This window comes from Pocillopora damicornis, chromosome 3 (genome assembly GCF_964200805.1).
Source record: "Pocillopora damicornis chromosome 3, jaPocDami1.2, whole genome shotgun sequence".
Lineage (NCBI taxonomy): Eukaryota > Metazoa > Cnidaria > Anthozoa > Scleractinia > Pocilloporidae > Pocillopora > Pocillopora damicornis.
In genome coordinates this window covers 8,848,550-8,870,507 of record NC_142672.1, presented here as the reverse complement: position 1 = coordinate 8,870,507, position 21,958 = coordinate 8,848,550, and the positions used below count along the sequence as shown (strand labels likewise).

Sequence of the window (21,958 nt, the reverse complement as noted above, 5' to 3'; positions counted from 1 at the left end):
GTCATAAAAAATAACTAATTCACATCTCTTCGAAACGTTCAGTTTTTTATACTGTTGCATCCTCCTTGCGCGATGTGTGGGTATGAGAACGGTTAAGGGTCTCGACAATATTTCGCTGATCTCTTGGACAGCAAGAAGCATATTTATTCCTCTGCCGGGACCTATTCACTCTCGTGATTCGTCTTGACCAACCACAGACAATCTGATGATTGAGACCTCAATATTCACTTCCGTTTAAATCGCGTCGGTGAGAGAGTATGACAATGTAATTTGGTATTATCAACTGAGTTGATATCGTGAATAAATCAGTGTGGAGAGTTTCAAAGCTGACTTTCAAGCGTTAGCCCTTCGTCGGAGCGAAAGACTAAGGGCTAGCGCTCGAAACTCCTAACGGTGGCTAATTTTACGTTATCAGCTCAATTTCTAATAACTAAATTACCTTAATTATAAGCGGTGCATGTGCTCACAACAATGTTAGGGATTTTCAAACCTTTGATCAAATCCCAAATTCTCTTATCAATTCAGAATGAGTACTCAGCTGTTTGTCGCTTAATTTTTCTTGCTTAAATTAAAGTAGTCGTTAATTGTTTGAACCATCTGATTGGTCCGCGATTTCTAATTATCACGTTCTTGGGCTGAGGCGAGGCTCGTGTGTAAACCTCTTACATAACCACTGTGCGTGCTTGACTCCTTTTTAACATACAATGGATCATGTGAATTCATTAACGCTAGTGTAGTACGGGTCTTGTTCGGGTGCATATCTGACTTCTGACACTGTAAGCCACCACGTAAATCAAAAGAAACATGGCAAATGAAAACTCGCTCCTTGAAAGCTTCGAGTCTTTGGCGGTAGGAAGTGATTGGAAGAAACCAGAGGAACCTGATCCAATTAATGTTCCAATTTTTGCGTCTTCTACTTTCAAGACTTCTTCCGTAGATCACGCAGAAGAACTTGCATTGGGAAAGGTGAGAGTTCTAAATTTGACAGAGTCTTTCCACCTGTTAAGCGCACAACATCGTTAAGAAGTAAAAATACTTTTATCAGCACAAGTTGACATGGGAAATTCGGAAACATGGGATTGTGTACTATCGAAACTTTTTGGTTCTTCTAAATTTTTCATTTCCGTCACGATCAGGTTGGGTGATCACACCGCCCAATGGAGAAAGTTCTAGTAGGAATAAAATTTTTAAAGTAAATTTCTGTTTTAAATTTTGACCTTGTTCCAATTTTTAGTTTTTCACTTAAACGCGCCAAATAACTTGCGGAAAATCAGCTGATCAAATTGTGTTGCTACGGCGAGTTTCTCTACTGTGATGCGCGGCTTTAAGCGCCACGCACAATTTTCAGCAGATGTGTTGAAAATATGTTAATTCCAAGAATTCCTTGCTGTCTATTTTCGCAAGGATCTATTCGTGTGTTTGTGTTAGGCTAAGATAAAGAAAAAAAATCGCGCGGCGCAGCCATATTGTTTTCCGCATAAATTAGAACTCATTCCTTCTGCAGTCTTAAGTATGCCATTTCTTGGGAAAGTAAGCGATATTCTTAACAGTGGTTACACAGTGTCATTTATATAAAGGGCAGTCGATGTCTAGAGGGTTGATTCAGGCGCTAAAGGACCGTTGATCAGTTTCTGCCGTCCTAATGTAATCACTACACGTGTCGAATAATCACATGCTAAAGAACATGAATAATCATGATCACATTACAATATATTGATATTTAGAGTGGCGATATCGTCCTAACACGCAAGACTCGGCAAATTTTTCGGTGACATAAGGGGGAAATGAAGGAAAAGCTGAAGAACTCCTAGAGACCTTCGGACGTATGCGATATTCTCAACAGTGGTCACGCATTGTCATTTAATATAAAGGGCAATTGATGGCTAGAGGGCTGATTCAGGCGCCACAGGGTCGTTGATCAGTTTCTGCCGTCCCAATGTAATTACTACACGTGTCGAATAATCATACGCTTAAGGACATGAATAATCATGATCATGATCACATTACAATATATTGATAGTTAGAGTGGCGATATCTTCCCAACACACAAAACTCAGCAAAGGAAAAAATGAAGAAAAAGCTGAAGAACTCCGAGAGACCTTTGGACATATGCTTGACAATAGTTTCTCTTGCGTGTCTGAAAAATTTCAATCGGTAATACACTATTTCACTTGTGATTTAAAATTTTGAGTAAAAGGTGGAACTTGTCTCTTTCATGAGATTGACTTAAACTTGTGGATCACTCGTGATGTAATTCAATTCAAAGTGTTCATTCCCCCAATAACCTCAGAATTTTGACTAACTGGACATATTTGCAAAATCATAATTTGGTTCCCTTTAATATTTTTGGCCCAGTTATTTAAAGCTGGGTTAAGACTACCCAAGATTAGCGCAAAATCTGATCTCACACCTGAAAGCCTTCAGAGAAAATTCAGTATAATTAATTTCTTTCTAGAATTTGATTATTGGATGCTTTACAAAGAAAAGCAAATTCTAAACTGACCCAAAAAGACTTTTGAACAAAGGAATAAGGCCAAGGTCCACTAGTTTTATGTTCCTCTTCATTTCAATTTTTGGGTATGTGATTTTTTTGAAAACTGTCCAGTTGATTCTCATTCTAGGAGAAGTATTCTAGATAGAAAGTGAATGCTCTTAGGGTTTTTTAAAATGTGCCTTTAATAATGTATTGTTGGTAACAATGGGTAAGATAGTGTTGTAGGGGCTGTGTGTAAGGGGGGAAGGTTTGGTGATATTTTTTTTTTGATAGACCTTTTATTTTCAACCCACAGGTATCATAACAGATAAAAACTACATCAGTTTATCCAATTTTTTTCATTTTCATCAATTTTCGTGCAGAAATAATGAAGTTGTTGTTGGTTACTCTACTTCCTTATTTATCCTATTTTTGATGTTGTCTGTAAGGTTGTTGTAATTTTGGCTTGGAGAGTGGCACTTTTACAGGTAGAAAAGTCATTTGGGAATGGGCAAAGTACAATAGGAAATAATGGCCAAAAAAATTCTTTGGAGAAAAACTAATGTGCAGAGAAAACCACCTAAAACATAGCTTGGTTGACCTTTCACTCTTTTCTTATGATGAATCAATTTATTTAAGAGATGTTACCTCTTATAAAAGTTCTGCAATCTGAGAGTTATCCAGCAGATAACTTACTTTTTCTGATATTTTTTCCTCATTGTTACTTCCTACAATTATGTACACCCCCTCCTCCTTTCCCCATTCTATGCTGCTGTGGTATTTTACTCATTGTAAGAATTAAAATGTTCTTTTCAGAGTGGCTGGGTGTATTCACGTTGGATAAACCCCACTGTTGATGCTGCAGCTCAAACACTCAACAATTTAGAGGGTGGACAGGGTACATTGTTGTTCTCCTCAGGAATGGCTGCTATTACAAATGTTCTGTTTGCTACCCTAAGTTCTGGAGATCATGTGGTTAGTATTGCCATGTTTCTGCCAACTAATGACTTTTCATTGGTTTGATTTTTCTTCAAACAATCTATAGTAGTTGCCATGTTTCTTAATTAAATCTCGTCACCTGTCTTCACTATAGCATTTCAATAATGTTAAAAGAATTAACCCTTCACTCCCAAGATCTGATATAATTAATTCTCCTCCCTAACTGCATGCTACACATTTCTTTGTGGATTAGTTACAAGAATTTGGTGTTATATCTAAATTAAAACTTCTACCTGATAGGCTTGAGTATTCTCAATACCTGTTTGCTAGATAACATATGGATATTATTGGGAGAGGTTACTTGTTAATAACTTCTGGGAATTAAAGTGTTTAGCTGCACTCACTGAACACTACTACAAGTCCAAGGGTTAAAGTCAGGGCTCTTGTTGTTCATTGTCCAACTCTGATCCTTTTTCTCAAAGAAACTACTTATACTACCTAATTGATTTGCAAAAGTTTTTGTTTTGTTGATAATCCTAGTGTCAAAGATTAGTTTTACTTCATATTTCTCCCCTAAAAAGTCACTGATTATTGAGACAGTGCTATAACTGAAGAAGCTGACTGCTTTGTGTTTGTTTAAGGTGGGTCCTAGAATGGTGTACAGTGGAACTTTAGCCCTGTTTCGAAATCATCTTCCACGATTTGGAGTAGAGTGCACTATGGTGGATGGCTTTGATGTTTCCAGTTATCGTAAAGCTGTGAAACCAAACACCAAGGTGTGAATTTAAGTCAAAATTAAATTTTAAAGTTATTCATCCAGCTTTACCTGTACCTGTGAAAGGAGACAAACTTTAATTTTTTTTTCTACTGTTGATGTTTTTGAACATCGAATGACAAACCAGCTTATCAGAAATGTAAAAGGGAAGAGGTATAGAGAAGTTGATCCCATGAAGCAAACCCCTCACCCCTACCACACCTCAGGCTATTCTGGAGTCGTCATGTTACAGATACTAACCAAATTTTTGGCACCCATTGATAGTTCACTGAATTTTCCATTGAATGATATCTCCAGATCTGATCAGTTTTCCAGAGCTTGGCATTTCTGAGAAATCAGTGCTTTTCAATCCACCCTTATGCATTAACTAATCTTGCTTTGTTGCCCATCTCTGTAGCCAGGGAGCACATCCTCGTTATTAAAACTGCTGCACATATTAGGGTTTCTTTGCCTGCAAATAAGTTAAAGCCCTTGAGCAGAGCAAGCCAGCAAAAAGATTGAGGTCTGCAAAAGGGATCTGACACCTCATTATCAGTGCAAGACCATATGCAGACATTTTACCAGCTAACATTGTTGAAGGCCTCCAGCTTGTTTGTGGGTGACTGACTTACTGTCCCTAAAATCTAATTGTCAACTGCTGTATTTTCTTTTTTGTAAATAGGTTTTGTACTGTGAAACACCATGCAATCCAACAATGACCCTGACAGACCTGGAGGAGTTTGGAAAACTTGGCAAAGAACTTGGTATCATTACCATGTGTGACAGTACTTTTGCTTCATCATTTAATCAAAAACCTATTCAACAAGGAATTGATGTCGTCATTCACAGCTGGTAAAGTAATAATACCATGTTCTCTCAATCAGCACCCCTTTTGGACTTGTCAAAATTCCCTTCTGCCCCATGATAAAAAAGAATCCAGAGTCAATTAACCACCCTCCCTCCCCATGAAATTTTTAGAAGAGATATTTAGCCCTTTTTTTTCTTTATAGTAGGTCATAATTCTTGGCTCAGACTTAAATCTTGCATAGTGCATATTTAATTTTCTATCATGTTCCTGAATGCACCTTTTCATGCTGTGTGCTTATCTCCAGCCTATTTGCAGAAGAGGCATTTTTTATGTCTAATGGTAAGGATAACACTGCAGTTTTGCTTGAAAATGCAGCTTGGCAAGGGCTACTTCAGATTCACACTCAAAGCACCACTCCTGACACCATACAATAGTCATGTTTTGTCTGCAACACAATAATTTTTTTCTCTGTTAACATTACACAGAGGGGTGACCTCCTATACTCATCTCAATGCTGCTGTCTGAGATCATAATGAATAAAGATATTGCTCGGAAAAAAAGTCTGACAACTTTTCCTACCTGTTGGCCCAAATGCCATTTAGTCACTCACATCTACATCATGTCTTTACTTTGATTTCATCTGTTTCCTTAATTTTTTTTTTATCTTTTATTCTGACTGGCCATGGTGATGTCCTTTGGTTTTGAGTTTTATGCCACTTAATGAAAGCACTGTGTAAATAATACTTACCCAATATTTATTACTTTTGGCTTTATTTCTGCTTAGCACAAAATACTTGGGAGGCCACAGTGACATCACAGCTGGTTCCCTTACACTGTCGTCACAGGAATTTCACCACAAATGCTATGAATTGCAGAAATTTTTTGGAGGATGTATGGTAAGGTGCTCACTCATTAAAGTGCCAATTCTATACTTTACCCATTGCACTTCTTCATTCCATTTTCTGGCAATTTCCCATAACAATTATACTATATTAATTTTCTTAAAAAGTGAGCAAAGAAAAAAACATTGCAAATTGCAAATGATACTGTTGGTTTTCAAGCTTATCTCTACTAAGATTTTAAAGTAATATGGAGAGATCTTTTTAATAGAATTGTTGGAATGACGTGTCTTTCTCAGGGATATCTCATACTTATAAGATTTAGTTGTTCACCAAAATTCAATCAATCAATGAATCAATCATTTGAACAATAAACCAATCAATCAATCTGTATCTATCAATCAATTAATTAATCAATCAAAACATCAATAAATCAATCAAGGAGGCCAACCACACACCACTCAATTAGCTAACTAATCAATTTATTGGTTGATGAATCATTTGAGATCAATCAATTATTCAATTAATAAATAAATAATAAACTGCTCGATTTTTGAATAGATTAGCTTCCAAATTACTTGGGCCTCAATATTAAGTAAATGATTATCTTCAGTTGACTCAGTTTTTGATGTAACTCTTGTCATAACTCATTTTATTCACTTCCAAGTCCACATCTTTGTTTTGTAGTCGCCTTTCGATGCCTTCCTCTTACATCGTGGACTGAAAACCCTTCATGTGCGAATGGAGAGGCATAATCAAAATGCCATGGAAGTCGCCAAGTTTTTGGAAGGTCATCCAAAGGTACAAAGCTCAATTAACTGTACTTTTTTTAAACCGGAGCTGGGGAAGCATCTGTGGAAACTTGTCAATGTAATGAAAAGAAGGGTGACATTAATGACGTTTTAGGATACTGTTTACTTACCATAGCTGGTAATTAAGCCTCAGGCCTTCTAATCAAATATCATTTTGTCACTCTCAAGGCCTTCCTGAAAAAGACAGGTACCTAAAATTCCCGAATTGGCTCCGCCGCCTTTATTATTGTCAAGCGCCCATAAAACCGAAAAAATTTGATTGACTGGATTTAAGTTATACCTCCTAGCATACACCGTAAAAGAACTAAGCCTGTTCATAATAAGAGGGTGAATTTTAGCCCTCCCAAATAAACAAGATTTCTCTTCTTCGCAAAAACCGCTGAGACCTTAAAAAGTCTTGTAAAAATTTCAATCAAATATCGTAAGGGTTACGAATACTGAAGCTGGGGAAGCATCTGGGGGACCTTGGTAACGTTTTAGGATAAAATGTTTCACCCTAACAAATGTCGTAAAGTTATGAATAAATTTCAGTCAAATGTCGTAACGGTTGAACTGAGACTAACTCGTTTTGCTCCATCGCCAAACTACCGATGTGATTTCGCTTCCTACATATTTCTTTCAAAGCGTGTGAAAATGTCTCGGAAGTTTATCTTGACTAAATCTCACAAGAATCTCTACAAAACTCTCTCCGATTTCTTTGTTCAGTTACCCTCAAAGAAATTAACTTTTGTCAATCAAGGCGTCAAATTGGAGTCGAAATATGACAAACATCGGCAAGAAATACGACAGTCTGGCAATTTTTTCATTAAAATTTAAGGAGATAAGGTTAATCGTTTTAAACGAACAGGTCTTGAAATTTTCTTTTTTTTTTTTTTTTTTTTTTGATATTTAGATTGAAAGAGTGTACTACCCGGGATTGCCTTCCCATCCTCATCATGAAATTGCGAAGAAACAAATGACAGGCTTCAGTGGGATGTTGTCCTTTGAAGTGAAAGGTGGGCGAGCAGAAGCAACAAGACTTGTTGAGGTAAGAGAAGGAAGCTTTGAATCTATCGTCAAAAAAACTTTGAGGAACTTCTTTTGGTTTTTCAGTAATTTTTGCATTTTATTTGGTTAAAAAAAGGGAAAAAAAGAGAATGCTTCATTCGCTTAGACATAGGGTCTATACTAAAAGTGATCACTTCACTCTCAATTTTTCAGAGCAGGAATCTAAGTTGTTAAAGTTGAATCTTTGTGATGTGCTTGATTGACAGAATAATACAGCTGACTTCACTATGGAGTGGATTAGAAAATCATCTTTGATAATGTCTTTACACCGATGCAACTAATCACAAGACAGTTTTGCTTTGAAATTCTGTTTTTTCGTGTTTTATTCCTCTTCATTATTCTGGCTTAAGAGTTTATAGGATTTGCGAGTGACGCTCCTTACAAAACTCTAAATTGTGTTCTGCTTCAAACGTGTAGCAGCGTAACTCACTTGGAGGCACGGGTTCGAATCCCGTCGAAGCCTGATTTTGTTTTTCAGGCTTCTTTTTTGCGTTTGCTTAAATTGCAGTTCACCTGCTAGGATCATAGCTTTACTTGATTTTCATCCACAGGTCAAATGAAATCTATTTCATTAAAAATCATGTTCCGGGTTTTGTTTTGTTTTGATTTGATTTTGATTTTCGCGTCCAAAAGCTGTCAGTGAAACGTACGACACTGTTGAAAAAGGAGGGTTCTATTGTTCTTTTTTGTATCTAGGCGGTATGATGGACGTGCTGCCATTTCCACCTTGCATTACTAAAGAAGATAAAAAGAGGTTAAAAACTTCAACGGTAAGGGAGCTGTATCGCCGGGAACTCGAACCCCGCCTTACCTACAGGATAAAAATGGCAAATGCAAACGGTAAAAGCGCTTAAACAAGGTGCACGCCGAAAACTTTGAAATGTCCTCATAAGGACTGGTTAGGCGTTGTTTACGCAGTTTAACCAGTTCAGGTGACTGCGCATACGCCGATAATCCATGGAAAGGTCCACTAGAGGACCCCATGACGATCGAAGAGACGTTTAGGTGGATAATCGTCCAGGGTGTGGAGACAAATAGAACTTAGTAGATTTGCTTGGTTTACAAGATTAGGAGGCCAGAATAACATCCAATGAAGGGGACCTGCATATCAGGTTACTGAAGGCTCCCTCTTGTTCGTTGTGTTGTGTTCTTCATAGTGCCTCTCTCTCCCAGGGGTATGAATGAGTAACAGTAAGATGTCGTGAAACATGACAAAATTCTGGGGGAAAGGGTAACTTGGAATGTCCTGGCATTTCATCCAGGTGGAGTAGCAATACTCCGAATCTCTCCGCTAGTTGAGTGAGCCATTCTCTTATAGAGTCCAGGGCGTGAAATTGCGCCTAATACAGGCGCCAATGCGACTAAATTTTTCACTTTGGCGACGAAATCCTGAAAGTTAGTCGCCAAATTGGCGACTAGAATGTTTCATAATAACCTTACTAAGCGATATGGAGAATTGAAATGATTTGTAAAGATAAATCCGCGGCAAACTTCCTCGTTAAGTTTGGTTCCAAAACGCAGCACATGCATCTCGATCGATGACTAGACGCCATCCTGGATTTAGGTGAGCTTGAACGTTGTATATCATCCATCCTAGTGTCCACTTTAAAGATAAAGCACGTTAAAGATCTTTTCCCTAACTTAATTTTGGAGGGTCTATCTAGAACGCTGACTGCGTAAAAAAAGGTTTTGTTTGTCTTTGAAAATGGCGACCAACTTCTTTTGAATTGGCTACCACTTTGAAGAATTTAGGAGCCAAGTGGCCTTCAGAAAAAAAAATTAATTTCACGTCCTGGGGTCTCTTTCATCTCCCTCGAAGTGGCAAACTAACTTTACATTTTGTCGACAGAATTTGAAGCTGGTTAAGCTGGCAGTGTCTCTTGGTGGAGTTCAGAGTCTGATAGAGATAGCGACCGCCATGACGCACCCTGAAAAATACGTGTCAGTGGAAGAAAGGAAGGAGACTGGATTGAAGGAATCGCTTATTCGATTTAGGTGCGTACAAGAAGCTACTTACGGGACCGTAATTAGTGGAGATGAATAGGGTCTGAACCTTTCAATCGGACCTGTGGGGGTTTTGCACTTGAATTCTTGTAAGGTATCGGGGGTTGTGGACGATAGGAATAGGTAAACTTTGTATCTATTTTGTGACAATTTGTAACGACGTTTGATGACGTTTTCTGCAGTGTTGGTTTGGAGAATGCGGAAGACTTGAAGAAGGATCTCGAACACGCACTGGAGAAAGTGTAATGGTGGAATTTTTCAGCAAATATATGTGAAGCAATTCTCACTTCTAATATTTTATGCACGAGAAGATCAAATGATCTTATTATTTAACCTGCACTGCTTAGAAAAAAGGACTTTAAGAATTGTAAAAGTCACCTTATAAGAGAGCAAATCAAAGCTAAAGAGAGCGATAAGAAGGGGATTTCAATCACGTTTCAGAATTATTAAAGATAATAAATGTGATGTAGTTTTATGTCTCAAAACGTATTTCTTGTGAAGTGCTTTTCACTCTGAGATAACTGAGATACTACGAGCGTTCTGATTGGTTAAAAACTTATCGTTCATTGCACCAGTAAACCAATAGAAAATTATTTTATAAAAGCAATCGACTGCACTCTCTATCAGTTTACCGGCGTGATCACCCCTGGGGGATGTTGGGAGAACACGAGAAAAGTCTCCCATCATGCACCTCACGTCAGTTATTACGCCGGATAAACCTTTAGGAAGCGCAGTCTATTGCTTAAAAAGGAGTCAGGTGTTAGTTTTAAAGTTTTAGGGGCGCCAATTTCCTGCCCGCTGAAAACTATCACTCGCATCGTGTTTTGAAACGCTTCCAAAAGTTTCTTTGTGAAGTTAATTCCCGGTTTTACGTTAACTTCCTCATTCTCTAAAGGCATTTTTAAAATGTAGTCCAACATGTTTGCAAATTGCGTTGAATCATGTCTACGTTTTTAAATGTTGATTGTGAATTGCATTCTTAATTTTGTCCCTTACTCTTTCCAACATTTTCCCACACTCCCACCTTTGCTTGGAATTGGTAAAATTTCATTAATAGGGCCAAAGAATTAGAATGGACGACGTTTAAAGGGGGGCATAATTTTAAACCCTCCAGCCCCAATAAGTTTTCTGTCTAGAGGTAGATAACATGGTTGGGTTTTCGGGATTTAAGTCGACCGTATGCGACAAACTTACGACAAATTGTGATGATGGATAAGTCACCTTTCAACCAACGAGCGCTGTCCACTGGAGTCTCGTGCATAAATGTCACGTGTGAAGTTGTGCTGTACGTGCCTCCACACAGAGAGGAGGCATAGAAAAGGTCAGGCGAGTCCAAATCTTCCTCCTATATCTAGGATGAGTTAAACAGTTGCCGCTGTAAAAGGAAATGAGTATTTTAATATTTTATCCAAAATGCATCTTTTCTCTTTGGCAGACGTTTCAGAGATGCATTGTTAAGCTGTAGGGATAAAAAGAGGATACCATTTCCTTTTTTAACTGATCTGTGCTGTCTCATCCAAAAGCGTCATTTAAAAGTGGAGAGGTGGGCCTTAAGACGGAGCAACCCCCAAAAAACATCGCCCAGCTCTTCCTTCCCAACCCCCCCCCTCCCCGAACAGATTCTTTTCTTAACAGTGGTATCCCATGAACACGAGTTTATTCATATCTTGGTATTCTTCTAATATACAAGTAAATCCTCACATCTACCTTTAAACCCGATTTCCGAAGTTATCTGGGGTCCAGTCTTTGATCTTTTCTAAAAAGAGGAAGAGAGCGGGCTCATTCCCCGAACAGGCGCTTGTAATCGGGTCTAGTAACTTTAAGGCTTAAGGAACTTAAGTGTGACTTCATAAAAAGATTGCGTCAAAAGTCTCACTTACCTGTAAAAAGAGAGCGCAACAGTAATTATAAACCTTTTAAAACGTGATAAAATGTTGCTGTACCTCTTTCCCACACACAGTTTACTCGAGTTCCCTCTTAATCCCTCTTCAAAAATTCTTCCCATATGAAAATTCATCACTAAAATGCGAACTGTGAGACGTGAAGTCCTAACAAGCTTTGAAAAGCTCTTGGGTTCGTAATCCCCTGATTACAATTACTAATGGCAAAGGTCAACTGTGAGACACGAAGTCTAAACAAACCATGTGATGCCTTTAGGCGCCTGGTGCCACTTTTAAAAAAGTTTCGCCTGATGACTCTTGTTTCGACCAACCTGCTAAAGAATTTAGAACCCCGTGTTTGAATTGAACTTTACACGGTTTTGGTACCGCGCGTTCATCAAATGCGACGTTACTGAACGATCTAATATAAGTAAAGGATATCACTCAAACATACGGGTTCTGTAATGTTGTTTTAACTCGTTATTGTTAGGAAAGATGGTCTTCTAAATTATTTACATATCACTTACTTAGTATTTAACACGCAATAAACCTTGGAGTCACATCCGTGGGTGACGAACAAAGGGAAAAGGAACTCGAGTGAGGTGAGACACAAATGTAAATATTGCAAACGAACCTGACAAAAAATATGTTATTGTGTACCAATTTCGTGACAGCTTCGTCAAGTTGTGTTAGGAAAAGTTAACACTAATTTCAGAGTAGTGTAGTAGTAACAGTGAACAAAAAATTGAATCAATTGTTATAGAAGGACGATCATTTTTTCAGTCACGTTTTAGCGAATAAGATGAAAAAAAATAAATAATGCTAAAAAAATTTGTTTTTCCTTTTTCTAGAATTAAAGTCCAGATTTCATCATGAGAGGGGCATTTTTATTTACCATTTACCTATCAGCCTTAGTGGCCCTAGTCATAATAACCGAAGGAAAACACGTTTCCCCGACGAATGAGGAAGGAACAGAAGATCACGCCCTCCACACTCACGAACACGAATCTCACTATCACGAATCTGGCGTTGGAGAAGAAGAAGGCTCGTTAGATTGGGGAAGTGGCAGTGGTTCAGGTTCTGGTAGGAATTTAAATTTATTTCAATGATGTTGAAAAAATTGTAATTGGGAGAGGCCCCTTTTACATGACCTTAAATTTGGCACGTTAAACATACTAGCTAGGTTCACATTCGCCTCCTTATCAAAATAGATTTGGTTCCCAAAGTATCTACTGTAGAACAGCCCTTACTCCTGGGTAACTCCGACCGATTCCGAAAAAGGACTCTCAAGAAAATAAAAAACTACATCATCTCAGTGAGGTTTTGGTGACGACGGTAAAATGACACCACATGTAATGGGGCGTGACCGACCTGTTGGAAAAAGTTACCAATTCATGGTGTCTTTTCGTAATCTTATTCAATATAATCACCCTATATTACATCCATTTTTCTAAACTGAACAGAAAAATCTCGGTTGAGCGTCCAAACGCCTTTCCCTTTCGAACGTCAAATTATAGTCTTGATGGCAGTAATGGTGATTTAACGACATTTCTTTTGTCATTCGCTTAACAGGAAGAAAGGACGCATCCGTCGGATATCCCGGCGGGGGATACCCATCTCCGTATCCATCACCATATCCCTCCCCGTATCCTTCCCCGTATCCTTCTCCCTACCCCTCTCCGTATCCATCACCATATCCCTCCCCGTATCCATCGCCACATCCCTCCCCGTATCCATCACCATATCCCTCTCCGTACCCATCGCCATATCCCTCCCCGTATCCTTCTCCGTACCCCATGCCTTATCCCGCTCCTTACCCTTACCCCGCTCGCTACCCTGCCCCTAGTCCAAGTGAGGAGGAAGAAGAAGAAGAAGAAGAAGAGGAGGAGAATGATAAACCTAGACATAAGAAACCCAATAATAATAGAAAGAAAATAGAACATTGACAAGGAATCACTTAGAAACGAACTCGTCTAGACTCCCGCTTAATTATGGTGTTTAGGTTGTATGTTGTATCAAAATGCATATCATCGTAGTAACTTTGAGGTAGAAACCAATAAAAACCATTCCACATAAAAATACATATCTTCTCTTTTCGTACATTTATTTACCATAGCATTTTTTACAAATCAAAGTGGGTCACCGGCTTGTTTTAAACAAATTTTCTCGACAGTTCGACGGTTTCTAGCTCCTCTTTAGCTTTCTCCTCCTATCATTCGGATGGAAAACTGTATGATCTGGGGAAAAACGTAAGGACGGAAATGTCGAGTGCAATCCGTTTTGACGTAGAGTGACTGTATAGTTATGTAAGGAGTTATATCAAAAACTATCAAAGGAAGGAACAAACGAACAGGAACAGTACAGTGAAGAAACGAAGATTTGAATGAGTCTGAGAAGTTCAAAACCCGTGGTTAACATTAGGTTTCCTCAAAAATCCCCAGAACGTGGCTGATAACGTAAACTGTCACTTATAAGCCCTGGGCTCATTCAACCTCGTAGGGAGTTTTAGACAGCCTATAAACTGAGTGGCTTATATCTCATATTAAAAGCGCTTCAAAACGCGCTGTAGGAGTGCTGATCAAAATACGTTTTATATTTTTTGGTTTTTAATTAGGCCTCAAAACTTCACGATAGTATGTACTCATTGACTAAGTGAGAGGGCCGGATCGGAAAATATTTAGCTCAAGGTCATTACGTACGGACCGAGCCCAGTGAACTCAGTCAATAAGCATTTTATCATATGACCACTAAGTGTTGAAAATTTCGTTTCAACCCGAATAGGACGAAAGACGGGCGCACACAGGCAACCACAAAAAAAAGATGCTAAAATGAAACCTTTTCCTTTTTTTTTAGTCCGAGCAAGAAACTGACAACCATTAATAGATGCATTTTCTTTACACTTTCCTTTTTTTCCTTTAAGTTTTCGCAGGAAAGTTGTGTGCTAGGGTATGAGTGCAGGGCCGGACGGCTCTTTCTGGTCCGGCTAACGTCAACCCATCCGGTCCTACAAAAGCCAGCTGTCATTATGGCTTGCTATGGGATTGCACGCGTGGAGCCTTACGGGTCATAAATCGAATTCCTATCTCTGAGAACGAGTAAAGTTAGAAGTGGGGTAGAATAGGGAGGGCTTATATCTGAGGAGGCTAATAATCGGATGCGTTCTTTTGTTTTCAAGTAGATCGGCCCATAACAGGGGAATGGGCCTTATAGGCAAGTAGTTTACGGTATCTCATTTGAATAGCGGGTGTGGATATGGCTACAGACATGCGTGCAAAGGGATGAAGGAATACATCGTATGGAGGAAGCTGTAAGCTAAAACACCAAACAATCGGTAGTTAAAAGTGCAAATTGAATTGATTTTCAGACGGTTTTCAATCACCCCGCCAAGAAAAGAAACTCTTAAAAAAGGAACCGATCTGGGACTGTTCGATAAGGCCAGAGGAGTTACCCGCAGAGTTCTCTAGTTCTCGTTTTTTACATAAACTGCCATTCCAAACCGATGACAGATTTGAAAAAATAAAATGACGAGCACTACTACCACCAACACCAACAAGAACTCAGTTAGACAGATAGCTTAACTGGTCAGTGATCCTAACCCAAAACTCACTCAGTAGTAGTGGGTGGGGAGGAGGATTTCGGTTTTCATGGTTTTCAGGGAGAACAGAGGAGGAATTAGTCGACGTCAACAGAGTACGATGGGGGTATCGGTGATATATAAAATTGACACCCAATTAAATGCCAATGAAGGAGGGGGTGGGGGAATCATAAGGATATCAAAAGAGCCTTAGGGAAACGATTCGATAACTTTATTTATACACGGTATTTCCATCAGTCAATTTAGATACCAGACAATCTACCTACCTACCTACCTACCTACCTACCTGACTCCACCAAAAATTATCAAAATATTTCAAAAATAAACGCAGTTTTTCAAGGAGGCCGTGTCTAAAAATTTTCTTTAGCTTAATCATTAGGGTGCGAGCTGTGCGATTTTGAAGCCATAAAGGCCTTTTTTACAGTTTCCTCACATCACATTGCAATAGTCAAAATGTGGTTGAACAAGGTTACAACAAACTTTCATTAAAATTTTAAATGGAGTGAGATGCCGAATTCGTTTAATTGCACCAATGGCACAAGCTATGTTCTGGCAGATATTTTTAATATGGCATTCCCTGTTTAAATTTTGGTCGAAATAAACTCCAAGAGATTTAATGGAGGTGATTTGTTCTACTGCGTTCTCGTTTATAGGAGAAGGGGACTTCCCGTGATAACCTCTGCCTTGATGCAATCAGTGTAAACTTAGTTTTTGTCATATGTTGGGTAAGCTTGTTAGCTACCAGCCAATTGTACACATTACTCAGGTCATTTATACGCTCAATGTACAGACAGGTTTTCCACGAGAAAGAATGACACTTGATTACGACCCATCAAAAGACATAGATAAAAGAAGCTTTGTACTATTAAGAAAGATCTAGACGTTTAAAGTCACCGGTAAATGAACCTAGGTTTTTGCTTATATTATGTATGTCTTCGTTTCCAGTTCAGGTAGACCGGTCTTTACGACCTCAACGACTCATGACCAAAAGCCTCGTTCCCACAACTTTCCTCTTGAAAATTGGCCCTGTCACAATCTTTACGGGAAAATCCCTGAGAACGAGGTTGGTGACCAAAACAACTTACATTTGAAACCGACTTCGACTTCCAAAAAAAACCTAAAATAACTCAGCGAACTCACAAGGAAACATTGGTGTTCCTCCTAAATCAATTCATCTTCACGGTGTAGCTGTCACCAATTTGGTAGCGAGACGAATATTTCCAAAACCAAACAACCTTTAACCTGAAGAAAATTAAAAATCAAGGCTCTTCTCTTCCCTACTATACTAAGTATACCCCTGGCCCTCCCTCCACTGGGTTCTAATACAGTCATCAACCTAAAACTCACCAGTGTAATTGCCCGGGTGATTTCTGAGATTATTGATAGGGAGATTACGTTATACCTTGAAACAATCATCCAAAAAAAGAAGTGATTATGATACTAGAGCATTATTTTTCCAACTGTACTTGAAAGGTAGCGAAGAAAATTTAAAAACAAAACAAAGTAACAAAATTCAGTTGCTACGAAAATCACCTAAAATTAATATGTAACAAGGACTTTCCTAAGGCCATAATAATCTTCGTGATTACTTCGTGCGCGTTGGGAATCAATCGACAAATTCAATTTGCCTTCAGCAGGTAATGATTCTTGTTGATGTCACAGGCTCTCACTCGTCCTCTGTCCCAGGCTTCAGCTTCTCCTCTGATTTAGGCTCGAATGCGCCCTCCGTCTCATTTTCTACTTCGTCCTCTGATTTGTACCACCATTTTCTTTTCCATAGTTCGTCTGTTGGCCACTCGTGTTCAGATCTGGGGTTTCCTTGCTCGTCCTATCACAAAAAAAAAGATATCTTTTTCACAACAGATGTTCATCTTTATTTGTGGTCCTTCGTAACAAAAATAACGCGGCGTTGACATAAAATACTTCTTACTTTCTGATTGCGAAGTGTAGTATACTAGGACAGCGGTTGTTTATGTAAAAGTATACATCCGGGAAAGTGTGAGCGCGGGAAGATTATTAAAAGAAACGTGTACTGTGTGTACTGTTGTTGTTCGCCTTCGTGGCTGCCTTTTGTGGCATACTTCTTCATTTTTAGACACTACAAATTGGCGACGAGGATGGCGAATTCAGTAGAAAGGGCGCTTCCACCTCTAGATTTAACAGGGTCTTCCTCTCAGGTCGCGGAACGATGGCGACAGTGGAAACGATCGTATCAGTATTACATCGATGGCAAGGGAATTACGAATCCTTCTCGGAAAACAGCTCAGTTACTTCATTTAGCAGGTATGGAAGTACAAGATATTTACGAAGATATTCCAGATCCTGGACCACTGAATGCTAACGAGGATAATGAGTATGTGGTGTGTCTGCGAAAGTTGGATGCTCATTTTCGAGCCGAGGACAATGTACCGTACGAGCGTCATGTCTTTCGTCAACTTACGCCGACAAAGGGAGAGACCGCCGATAAGTTCATGGTTCGTTTACGTAAACAAGCTCGTCATTGTAATTTTGGTCCAACTTTGGAAGAAAATTTACGGGATCAATTGATTGAAAAGTTGCCTAATGTTGAGCTAAAGAAGAAGCTATTGGAAGTCGTTAATATTACTCTGCAAGCAGCAATGGATAAAGTTCGAAAGTGGGAAGCCTCACACGAGCAGGCAGGTCAAATGGTCATGCCAAGCCAAGAACCTGGAGCAGGTACTCATGCAGTTGAAGAACGTCCTGGGCGTGGAGACAAAAGGAAAAGCGTTTGTTTCAACTGTGGTAAAGAAGGTCATTTTGCCCAAAGTACAAATTGTCCCGCCCGAGGTCGCAAGTGCAGCAAGTGTGGTAAATATGGTCATTATGCCAGCTGTTGCAAAGGGGGAAGGAACTCGAAGCCTGGAAAACAAGGTAACAACCAACAACGGGGAGGCAGACAGCAGCGTCTTGGTAAGGGGAGACAGGCAAATCATGTTGAGGGTCATTGTAACGAGTCAGGTGAGGATGACAGTTTTGCTTTTACTATAGAAGAACAGACATGTGCTATGTCAAATTCCTCTGAACCCGTCATCTCAGTGAAGATTGGTGGAATCAGCAGAGATGTGTTGATTGATTCAGGTTCTGCAAGTAACCTCATTAGTAAAGATACACTGCAGGAACTTAAGTATCAGGGGCTCAAGATTGAATTAAAACCTTGTCTGAAGAGATTGTATGCTTATGGGGGTCGAGAGCTTAAAATTGAGGGCCAGTTTCAGACAGAAGTTTCCGTACCCAAAACAAAGGTTGTGGCAGATTTCATTGTTGTTGAATCCGGGCGTTGTTTGCTGGGATATTCGTCCGCCACAGATCTTGGAATCCTTCGTGTGGATCTCTCGGGAACTCTTGGGACAGGAGACTGTAACACTGTTGATGGTACCTTCGTGGGAGGACTCAAAGCAAAATACCCCAGTGTATTCCAGGGAATTGGAAAGCTTAAAGATTATCAGTTGAAGCTACACATTGACCCCAGTGTAACTCCAGTCGTTCAAAAAATGCGACGAGTACCTTTTTCTGTAAAGGACAAAGTAACTGCCAAGGTTAACGAACTCCTTGAAAAGGACATAATTGAGAAAGTCGAGGGGCCTACGGTGTGGGTAAGCCCAGTCGTTGTTGCTCCTAAACCGTCCGGGGACATAAGGTTGTGTGTCGACATGCGGAGAGCCAACGAGGCCATTATTCGGGAAAGATTGCCCATACCAACCATAGATGAAGTCCTTGAAAGTCTTAATGGGAGTGGTGTTTTCTCGAAGTTAGATTTAAGGTGGGGTTTTCACCAAATTGAGCTGGATCCTGATTCAAGGGATATCACTGCTTTTGCCACCCATGATGGTATATTCCGCTACAAACGTTTGAGTTTCGGTGTAAATGCCGCACCAGAGAAGTACCAGCATATCATCACCCAGTCAATGGCAGGTCTACAAGGGGTGTCAAACATAGCAGATGATCTTATCGTTCATGGTCGAGACACTGAAGAACATGATAAGAACTTACACAGTGTGTTGCAACGTCTTAGTGAGAAGCAGCTGACTTTGAATGCTGAAAAATGCACTTTCCGAATGACTAAAGTGGTATTCATGGGTCTTTTGTTGAGTAAGCATGGCATCGGCCCAACGGAGGAAAAAGTCAGAGCTGTTGCAGAGGCAAGTCAGCCTCAGACACCCTCAGAAGTCCGTAGCTTCTTGGGGCTCGTTGGATTCAGTGCCAGGTTTATACCCGATTTTGCTACCACTGCTGATCCCCTCAGAAAACTTGCAAGAAAAGGGGAACCGTTCGTTTGGGGCAAGGAGCAGGAGCAGTCGTTTCAGAGATTGAAGAGTCAAGTTGCAAGTGCACCAGTCCTAGCTTACTTCGATAAGGACACACCCACCCGTGTTATTGCTGATGCAAGTCCTGTTGGACTTGGCGCCGTGCTGGTGCAAGAAAAGAATGGGGAAAGCCGTGCCATCTGTTATGCTAGTCGTAGTTTAAGTCAAGTGGAGCGTCGTTATAGTCAGACAGAAAAGGAAGCACTAGCCTTAGTCTGGGCTTGTGAACGCTTCCACCTCTACTTGTACGGGCTTCCACAGTTTGATCTGGTGACAGACCATGAAGCACTTAAAGTCATCTATTCCAGGAAGTCTAAACCTTCAGCCAGAATAGAGCGCTGGGTACTGCGTTTACAACCGTACAACTATCAAGTTTGCTATGTGCCTTCAAGAAAAAACATCGCAGATGCCCTTTCCCGACTGACGAAGATACCGGCGTCAGACAATTCCGCGGAAGATGATGGATATGTACGCGCGATAGCTCTACATGCTGTCCCCGCTGCATTGAGAATCAAAGAGATTGAACAAGTCTCAGCACAAGACTCTGAGTTGCAAGCACTCAGAAATTGTCTCATCGAAGGGAAATGGGACAATGCCCCCAAGCAGTATTTGCCAGTGCGCAATGAGTTGACTTTTATTGGCCATGTAATTCTCCGGGGGACAAGAATTGTTATACCCCAAGCACTTCGCAAGAGAGTCGTTAGTTTGGCACACGAGGGGCACCAAGGAGTCACAAAGACAAAGGAGAGACTTAGAACAAAAGTCTGGTGGCCTGCTATGGATCGTGATGCCGAGAAAAGATGTGCAGAGTGTTACGGGTGCCAGATGGTTACAAAGAACGTTCCACCCCCACCATTGAAGTCAACACCGTTACCCAACAAACCATGGGAAGAAGTAGCTGTGGATCTAATGGGTCCGTTACCTTCTGGAGAACACTTGTTAGTTCTCGTTGATTATTACAGCCGGTGGATAGAAGTTGATGTTATCCGAACAACTTCCAGCAAAACCATCATTCATTGCTTGGATGCCCAATTTGCAAGACATGGGTTGCCTAAAGGTCTGCGTACCGACAATGGCTCAAATCTTGTATCCAAAGAAGTAGAAGATTACCTGAATGAAATGGGGATTGAACACCGTTACACAACACCTCTATGGCCAAGAGCTAATGGCGAGGTAGAGAGGCAAAACAGGTCGCTTCTTAAGTCCATGAGAGCAGCCCATGCAGAAGGACAGAATTGGAGAGAGGAGCTAAACAGGTTTCTTTTGGCGTACAGGTCCACGCCACATTCAACCACAGGAAAGAGTCCCGCCGAGTTATTGTTTAGGAGAAAGCTAACAACTAAAATGCCTGAGCTAGTCAACGTTGAAGAGGAGGAGCTAGAAGTGAGCGACCAAGCCGTTCGTGATCGGGACAATCAGAGAAAGCAGTTTAACAAGGACTATGTGGACAAGAAGTTCCATGCCAGAGATCGAAATGTGAAAGAAGGAGACAGTGTTCTGCTTGAGAAGAAGAAAGAAAATAAGCTGTCACCTTGCTATGAGAAGGAACCATATCAGGTGATATCTCGTTATGGGGACCAGGTGGTGTTGCGATCGCCTCAAGGTGTCCAGTACAAACGCAGCCTTCAGCATATTAAGTCCTTTAATACGCCAGATCCAGAAGAACAGGAAACGCCACAACAGGACGCTAAACCACGGACTGAACCTAAGTCATTTGAGACGCCACCTGTGGCAGAGGATCAAGTACCAATGGCTGAATCACCACCAGAAGATGTACCTTCTACTGTACCTACAGCTGAGCCGCATGTGAGAAGATCCGGCAGAGTTACGAGCCGTCCAAAGGCTCTGAGTGACTACGTTCTGTACTAAAACTAGTGACATTGGCATTTTCATATTACTGTTCGTTGTTATTACATGAGTGACATTGAAACGTTGTTTTATAAGCTGAACGGCCAAGGCTATGTTTATGTTTAGCGTGATTTTTGTCTTGAACATTTGGAATCGAATTGAACTTTTACGGTATCTAAACAAAGTGGAAGTTTGTTATGTTTCTGTCTTTCGAGGTTAACCATCTGAGCGAAGAAAGAGAGGGAATGTAGTATACTAGGACAGCGGTTGTTTATGTAAAAGTATACATCCGGGAAAGTGTGAGCGCGGGAAGATTATTAAAAGAAACGTGTACTGTGTGTACTGTTGTTGTTCGCCTTCGTGGCTGCCTTTTGTGGCATACTTCTTCATTTTTAGACACTACACGAAGGCAGTAATGAAGGGCGTATACGAGTACTTAACACTACGAGCCAATAAAATTTAACTACCTCGCCGATGTTAGCCAATCAAACTTCAGTGAGCAAGTTGTCACGATTCAGTTTGAAACCTAGACTTTTGCTTCGAAAGAGATGAAACGCTTGTCTTTACACTGAATAGTTCATGTCTGAGTTTCTCGCATTTTGGCAAGAGAACTTCGTGTCGTACAATTTACTGG

General features: G+C 40.2%; 3 protein-coding genes and 2 long non-coding RNA genes across 11 annotated transcripts in view; 2 read left to right on the top strand and 3 right to left on the bottom strand.

Annotated features, from left to right (window-relative positions):
* Positions 1-561: 561 nt before the first annotated feature.
* LOC113680666 (uncharacterized) lies at positions 562-10,161 on the top strand. 3 transcript variants are annotated; one of them, XR_016184979.1, is made up of 10 exons: positions 562-966; positions 3,290-3,448; positions 4,054-4,188; positions 4,849-5,018; positions 5,759-5,870; positions 6,501-6,614; positions 7,518-7,652; positions 8,369-8,442; positions 9,522-9,667; positions 9,859-10,161. XR_016184979.1 is itself a non-coding variant. In XM_027197702.2 (9 exons), exons 1-9 carry the CDS (start codon positions 805-807, stop codon positions 9,920-9,922), a joined length of 1,197 nt encoding a protein of 398 aa, XP_027053503.2. In that variant the 5' UTR covers positions 562-804; the 3' UTR covers positions 9,923-10,161. The 3 variants fall into 3 exon arrangements, 1 of the variants encoding a protein (XP_027053503.2); XR_016184980.1 differs by having other exon boundaries at positions 8,369-8,512; XM_027197702.2 differs by lacking the exon at positions 8,369-8,442.
* Positions 4,546-5,390, bottom strand: LOC149048109 (uncharacterized). The gene is made up of 2 exons (XR_016184990.1): positions 5,252-5,390; positions 4,546-4,638 (listed from the first exon to the last, which is right to left on the bottom strand). It is a non-coding gene; the product is annotated as an uncharacterized LOC149048109 (long non-coding RNA).
* LOC149048108 (uncharacterized) lies at positions 6,276-11,688 on the bottom strand. Of its 2 annotated transcripts, XR_016184989.1 has the most exons (4): positions 11,557-11,688; positions 11,384-11,432; positions 10,898-11,051; positions 6,276-6,674 (listed from the first exon to the last, which is right to left on the bottom strand). It is a non-coding gene; the product is annotated as an uncharacterized LOC149048108 (long non-coding RNA). The 2 variants fall into 2 exon arrangements; XR_016184988.1 differs by lacking the exon at positions 11,557-11,688 and having other exon boundaries at positions 11,384-11,556.
* A 91-nt stretch (positions 11,689-11,779) lies between these two features.
* Positions 11,780-13,635, top strand: LOC113680549 (uncharacterized). 2 transcript variants are annotated; one of them, XM_027197589.2, is made up of 3 exons: positions 11,780-12,158; positions 12,408-12,639; positions 13,129-13,635. In XM_027197589.2, exons 2-3 carry the CDS (start codon positions 12,429-12,431, stop codon positions 13,500-13,502), a joined length of 585 nt encoding a protein of 194 aa, XP_027053390.2. In that variant the 5' UTR covers positions 11,780-12,158; positions 12,408-12,428; the 3' UTR covers positions 13,503-13,635. The 2 variants fall into 2 exon arrangements, with proteins under 2 accessions (XP_027053390.2, XP_089056545.1); XM_089200419.1 differs by having other exon boundaries at positions 11,878-12,158; positions 12,408-12,633.
* Positions 13,636-15,340: 1,705 nt separating this feature from the next.
* Positions 15,341-21,958, bottom strand: part of LOC113680769 (uncharacterized) — a 47,100-nt gene continuing 40,482 nt past the window's right edge. For all 3 annotated transcript variants that reach the window (XM_089200398.1, XM_027197816.2, XM_089200396.1), the window contains one exon: positions 15,341-16,979. In XM_089200398.1, the coding sequence (XP_089056524.1) occupies positions 16,818-16,979 (162 nt within the window). In that variant the 3' untranslated portion in view covers positions 15,341-16,817. The remainder of the gene's footprint in view (positions 16,980-21,958) is intronic.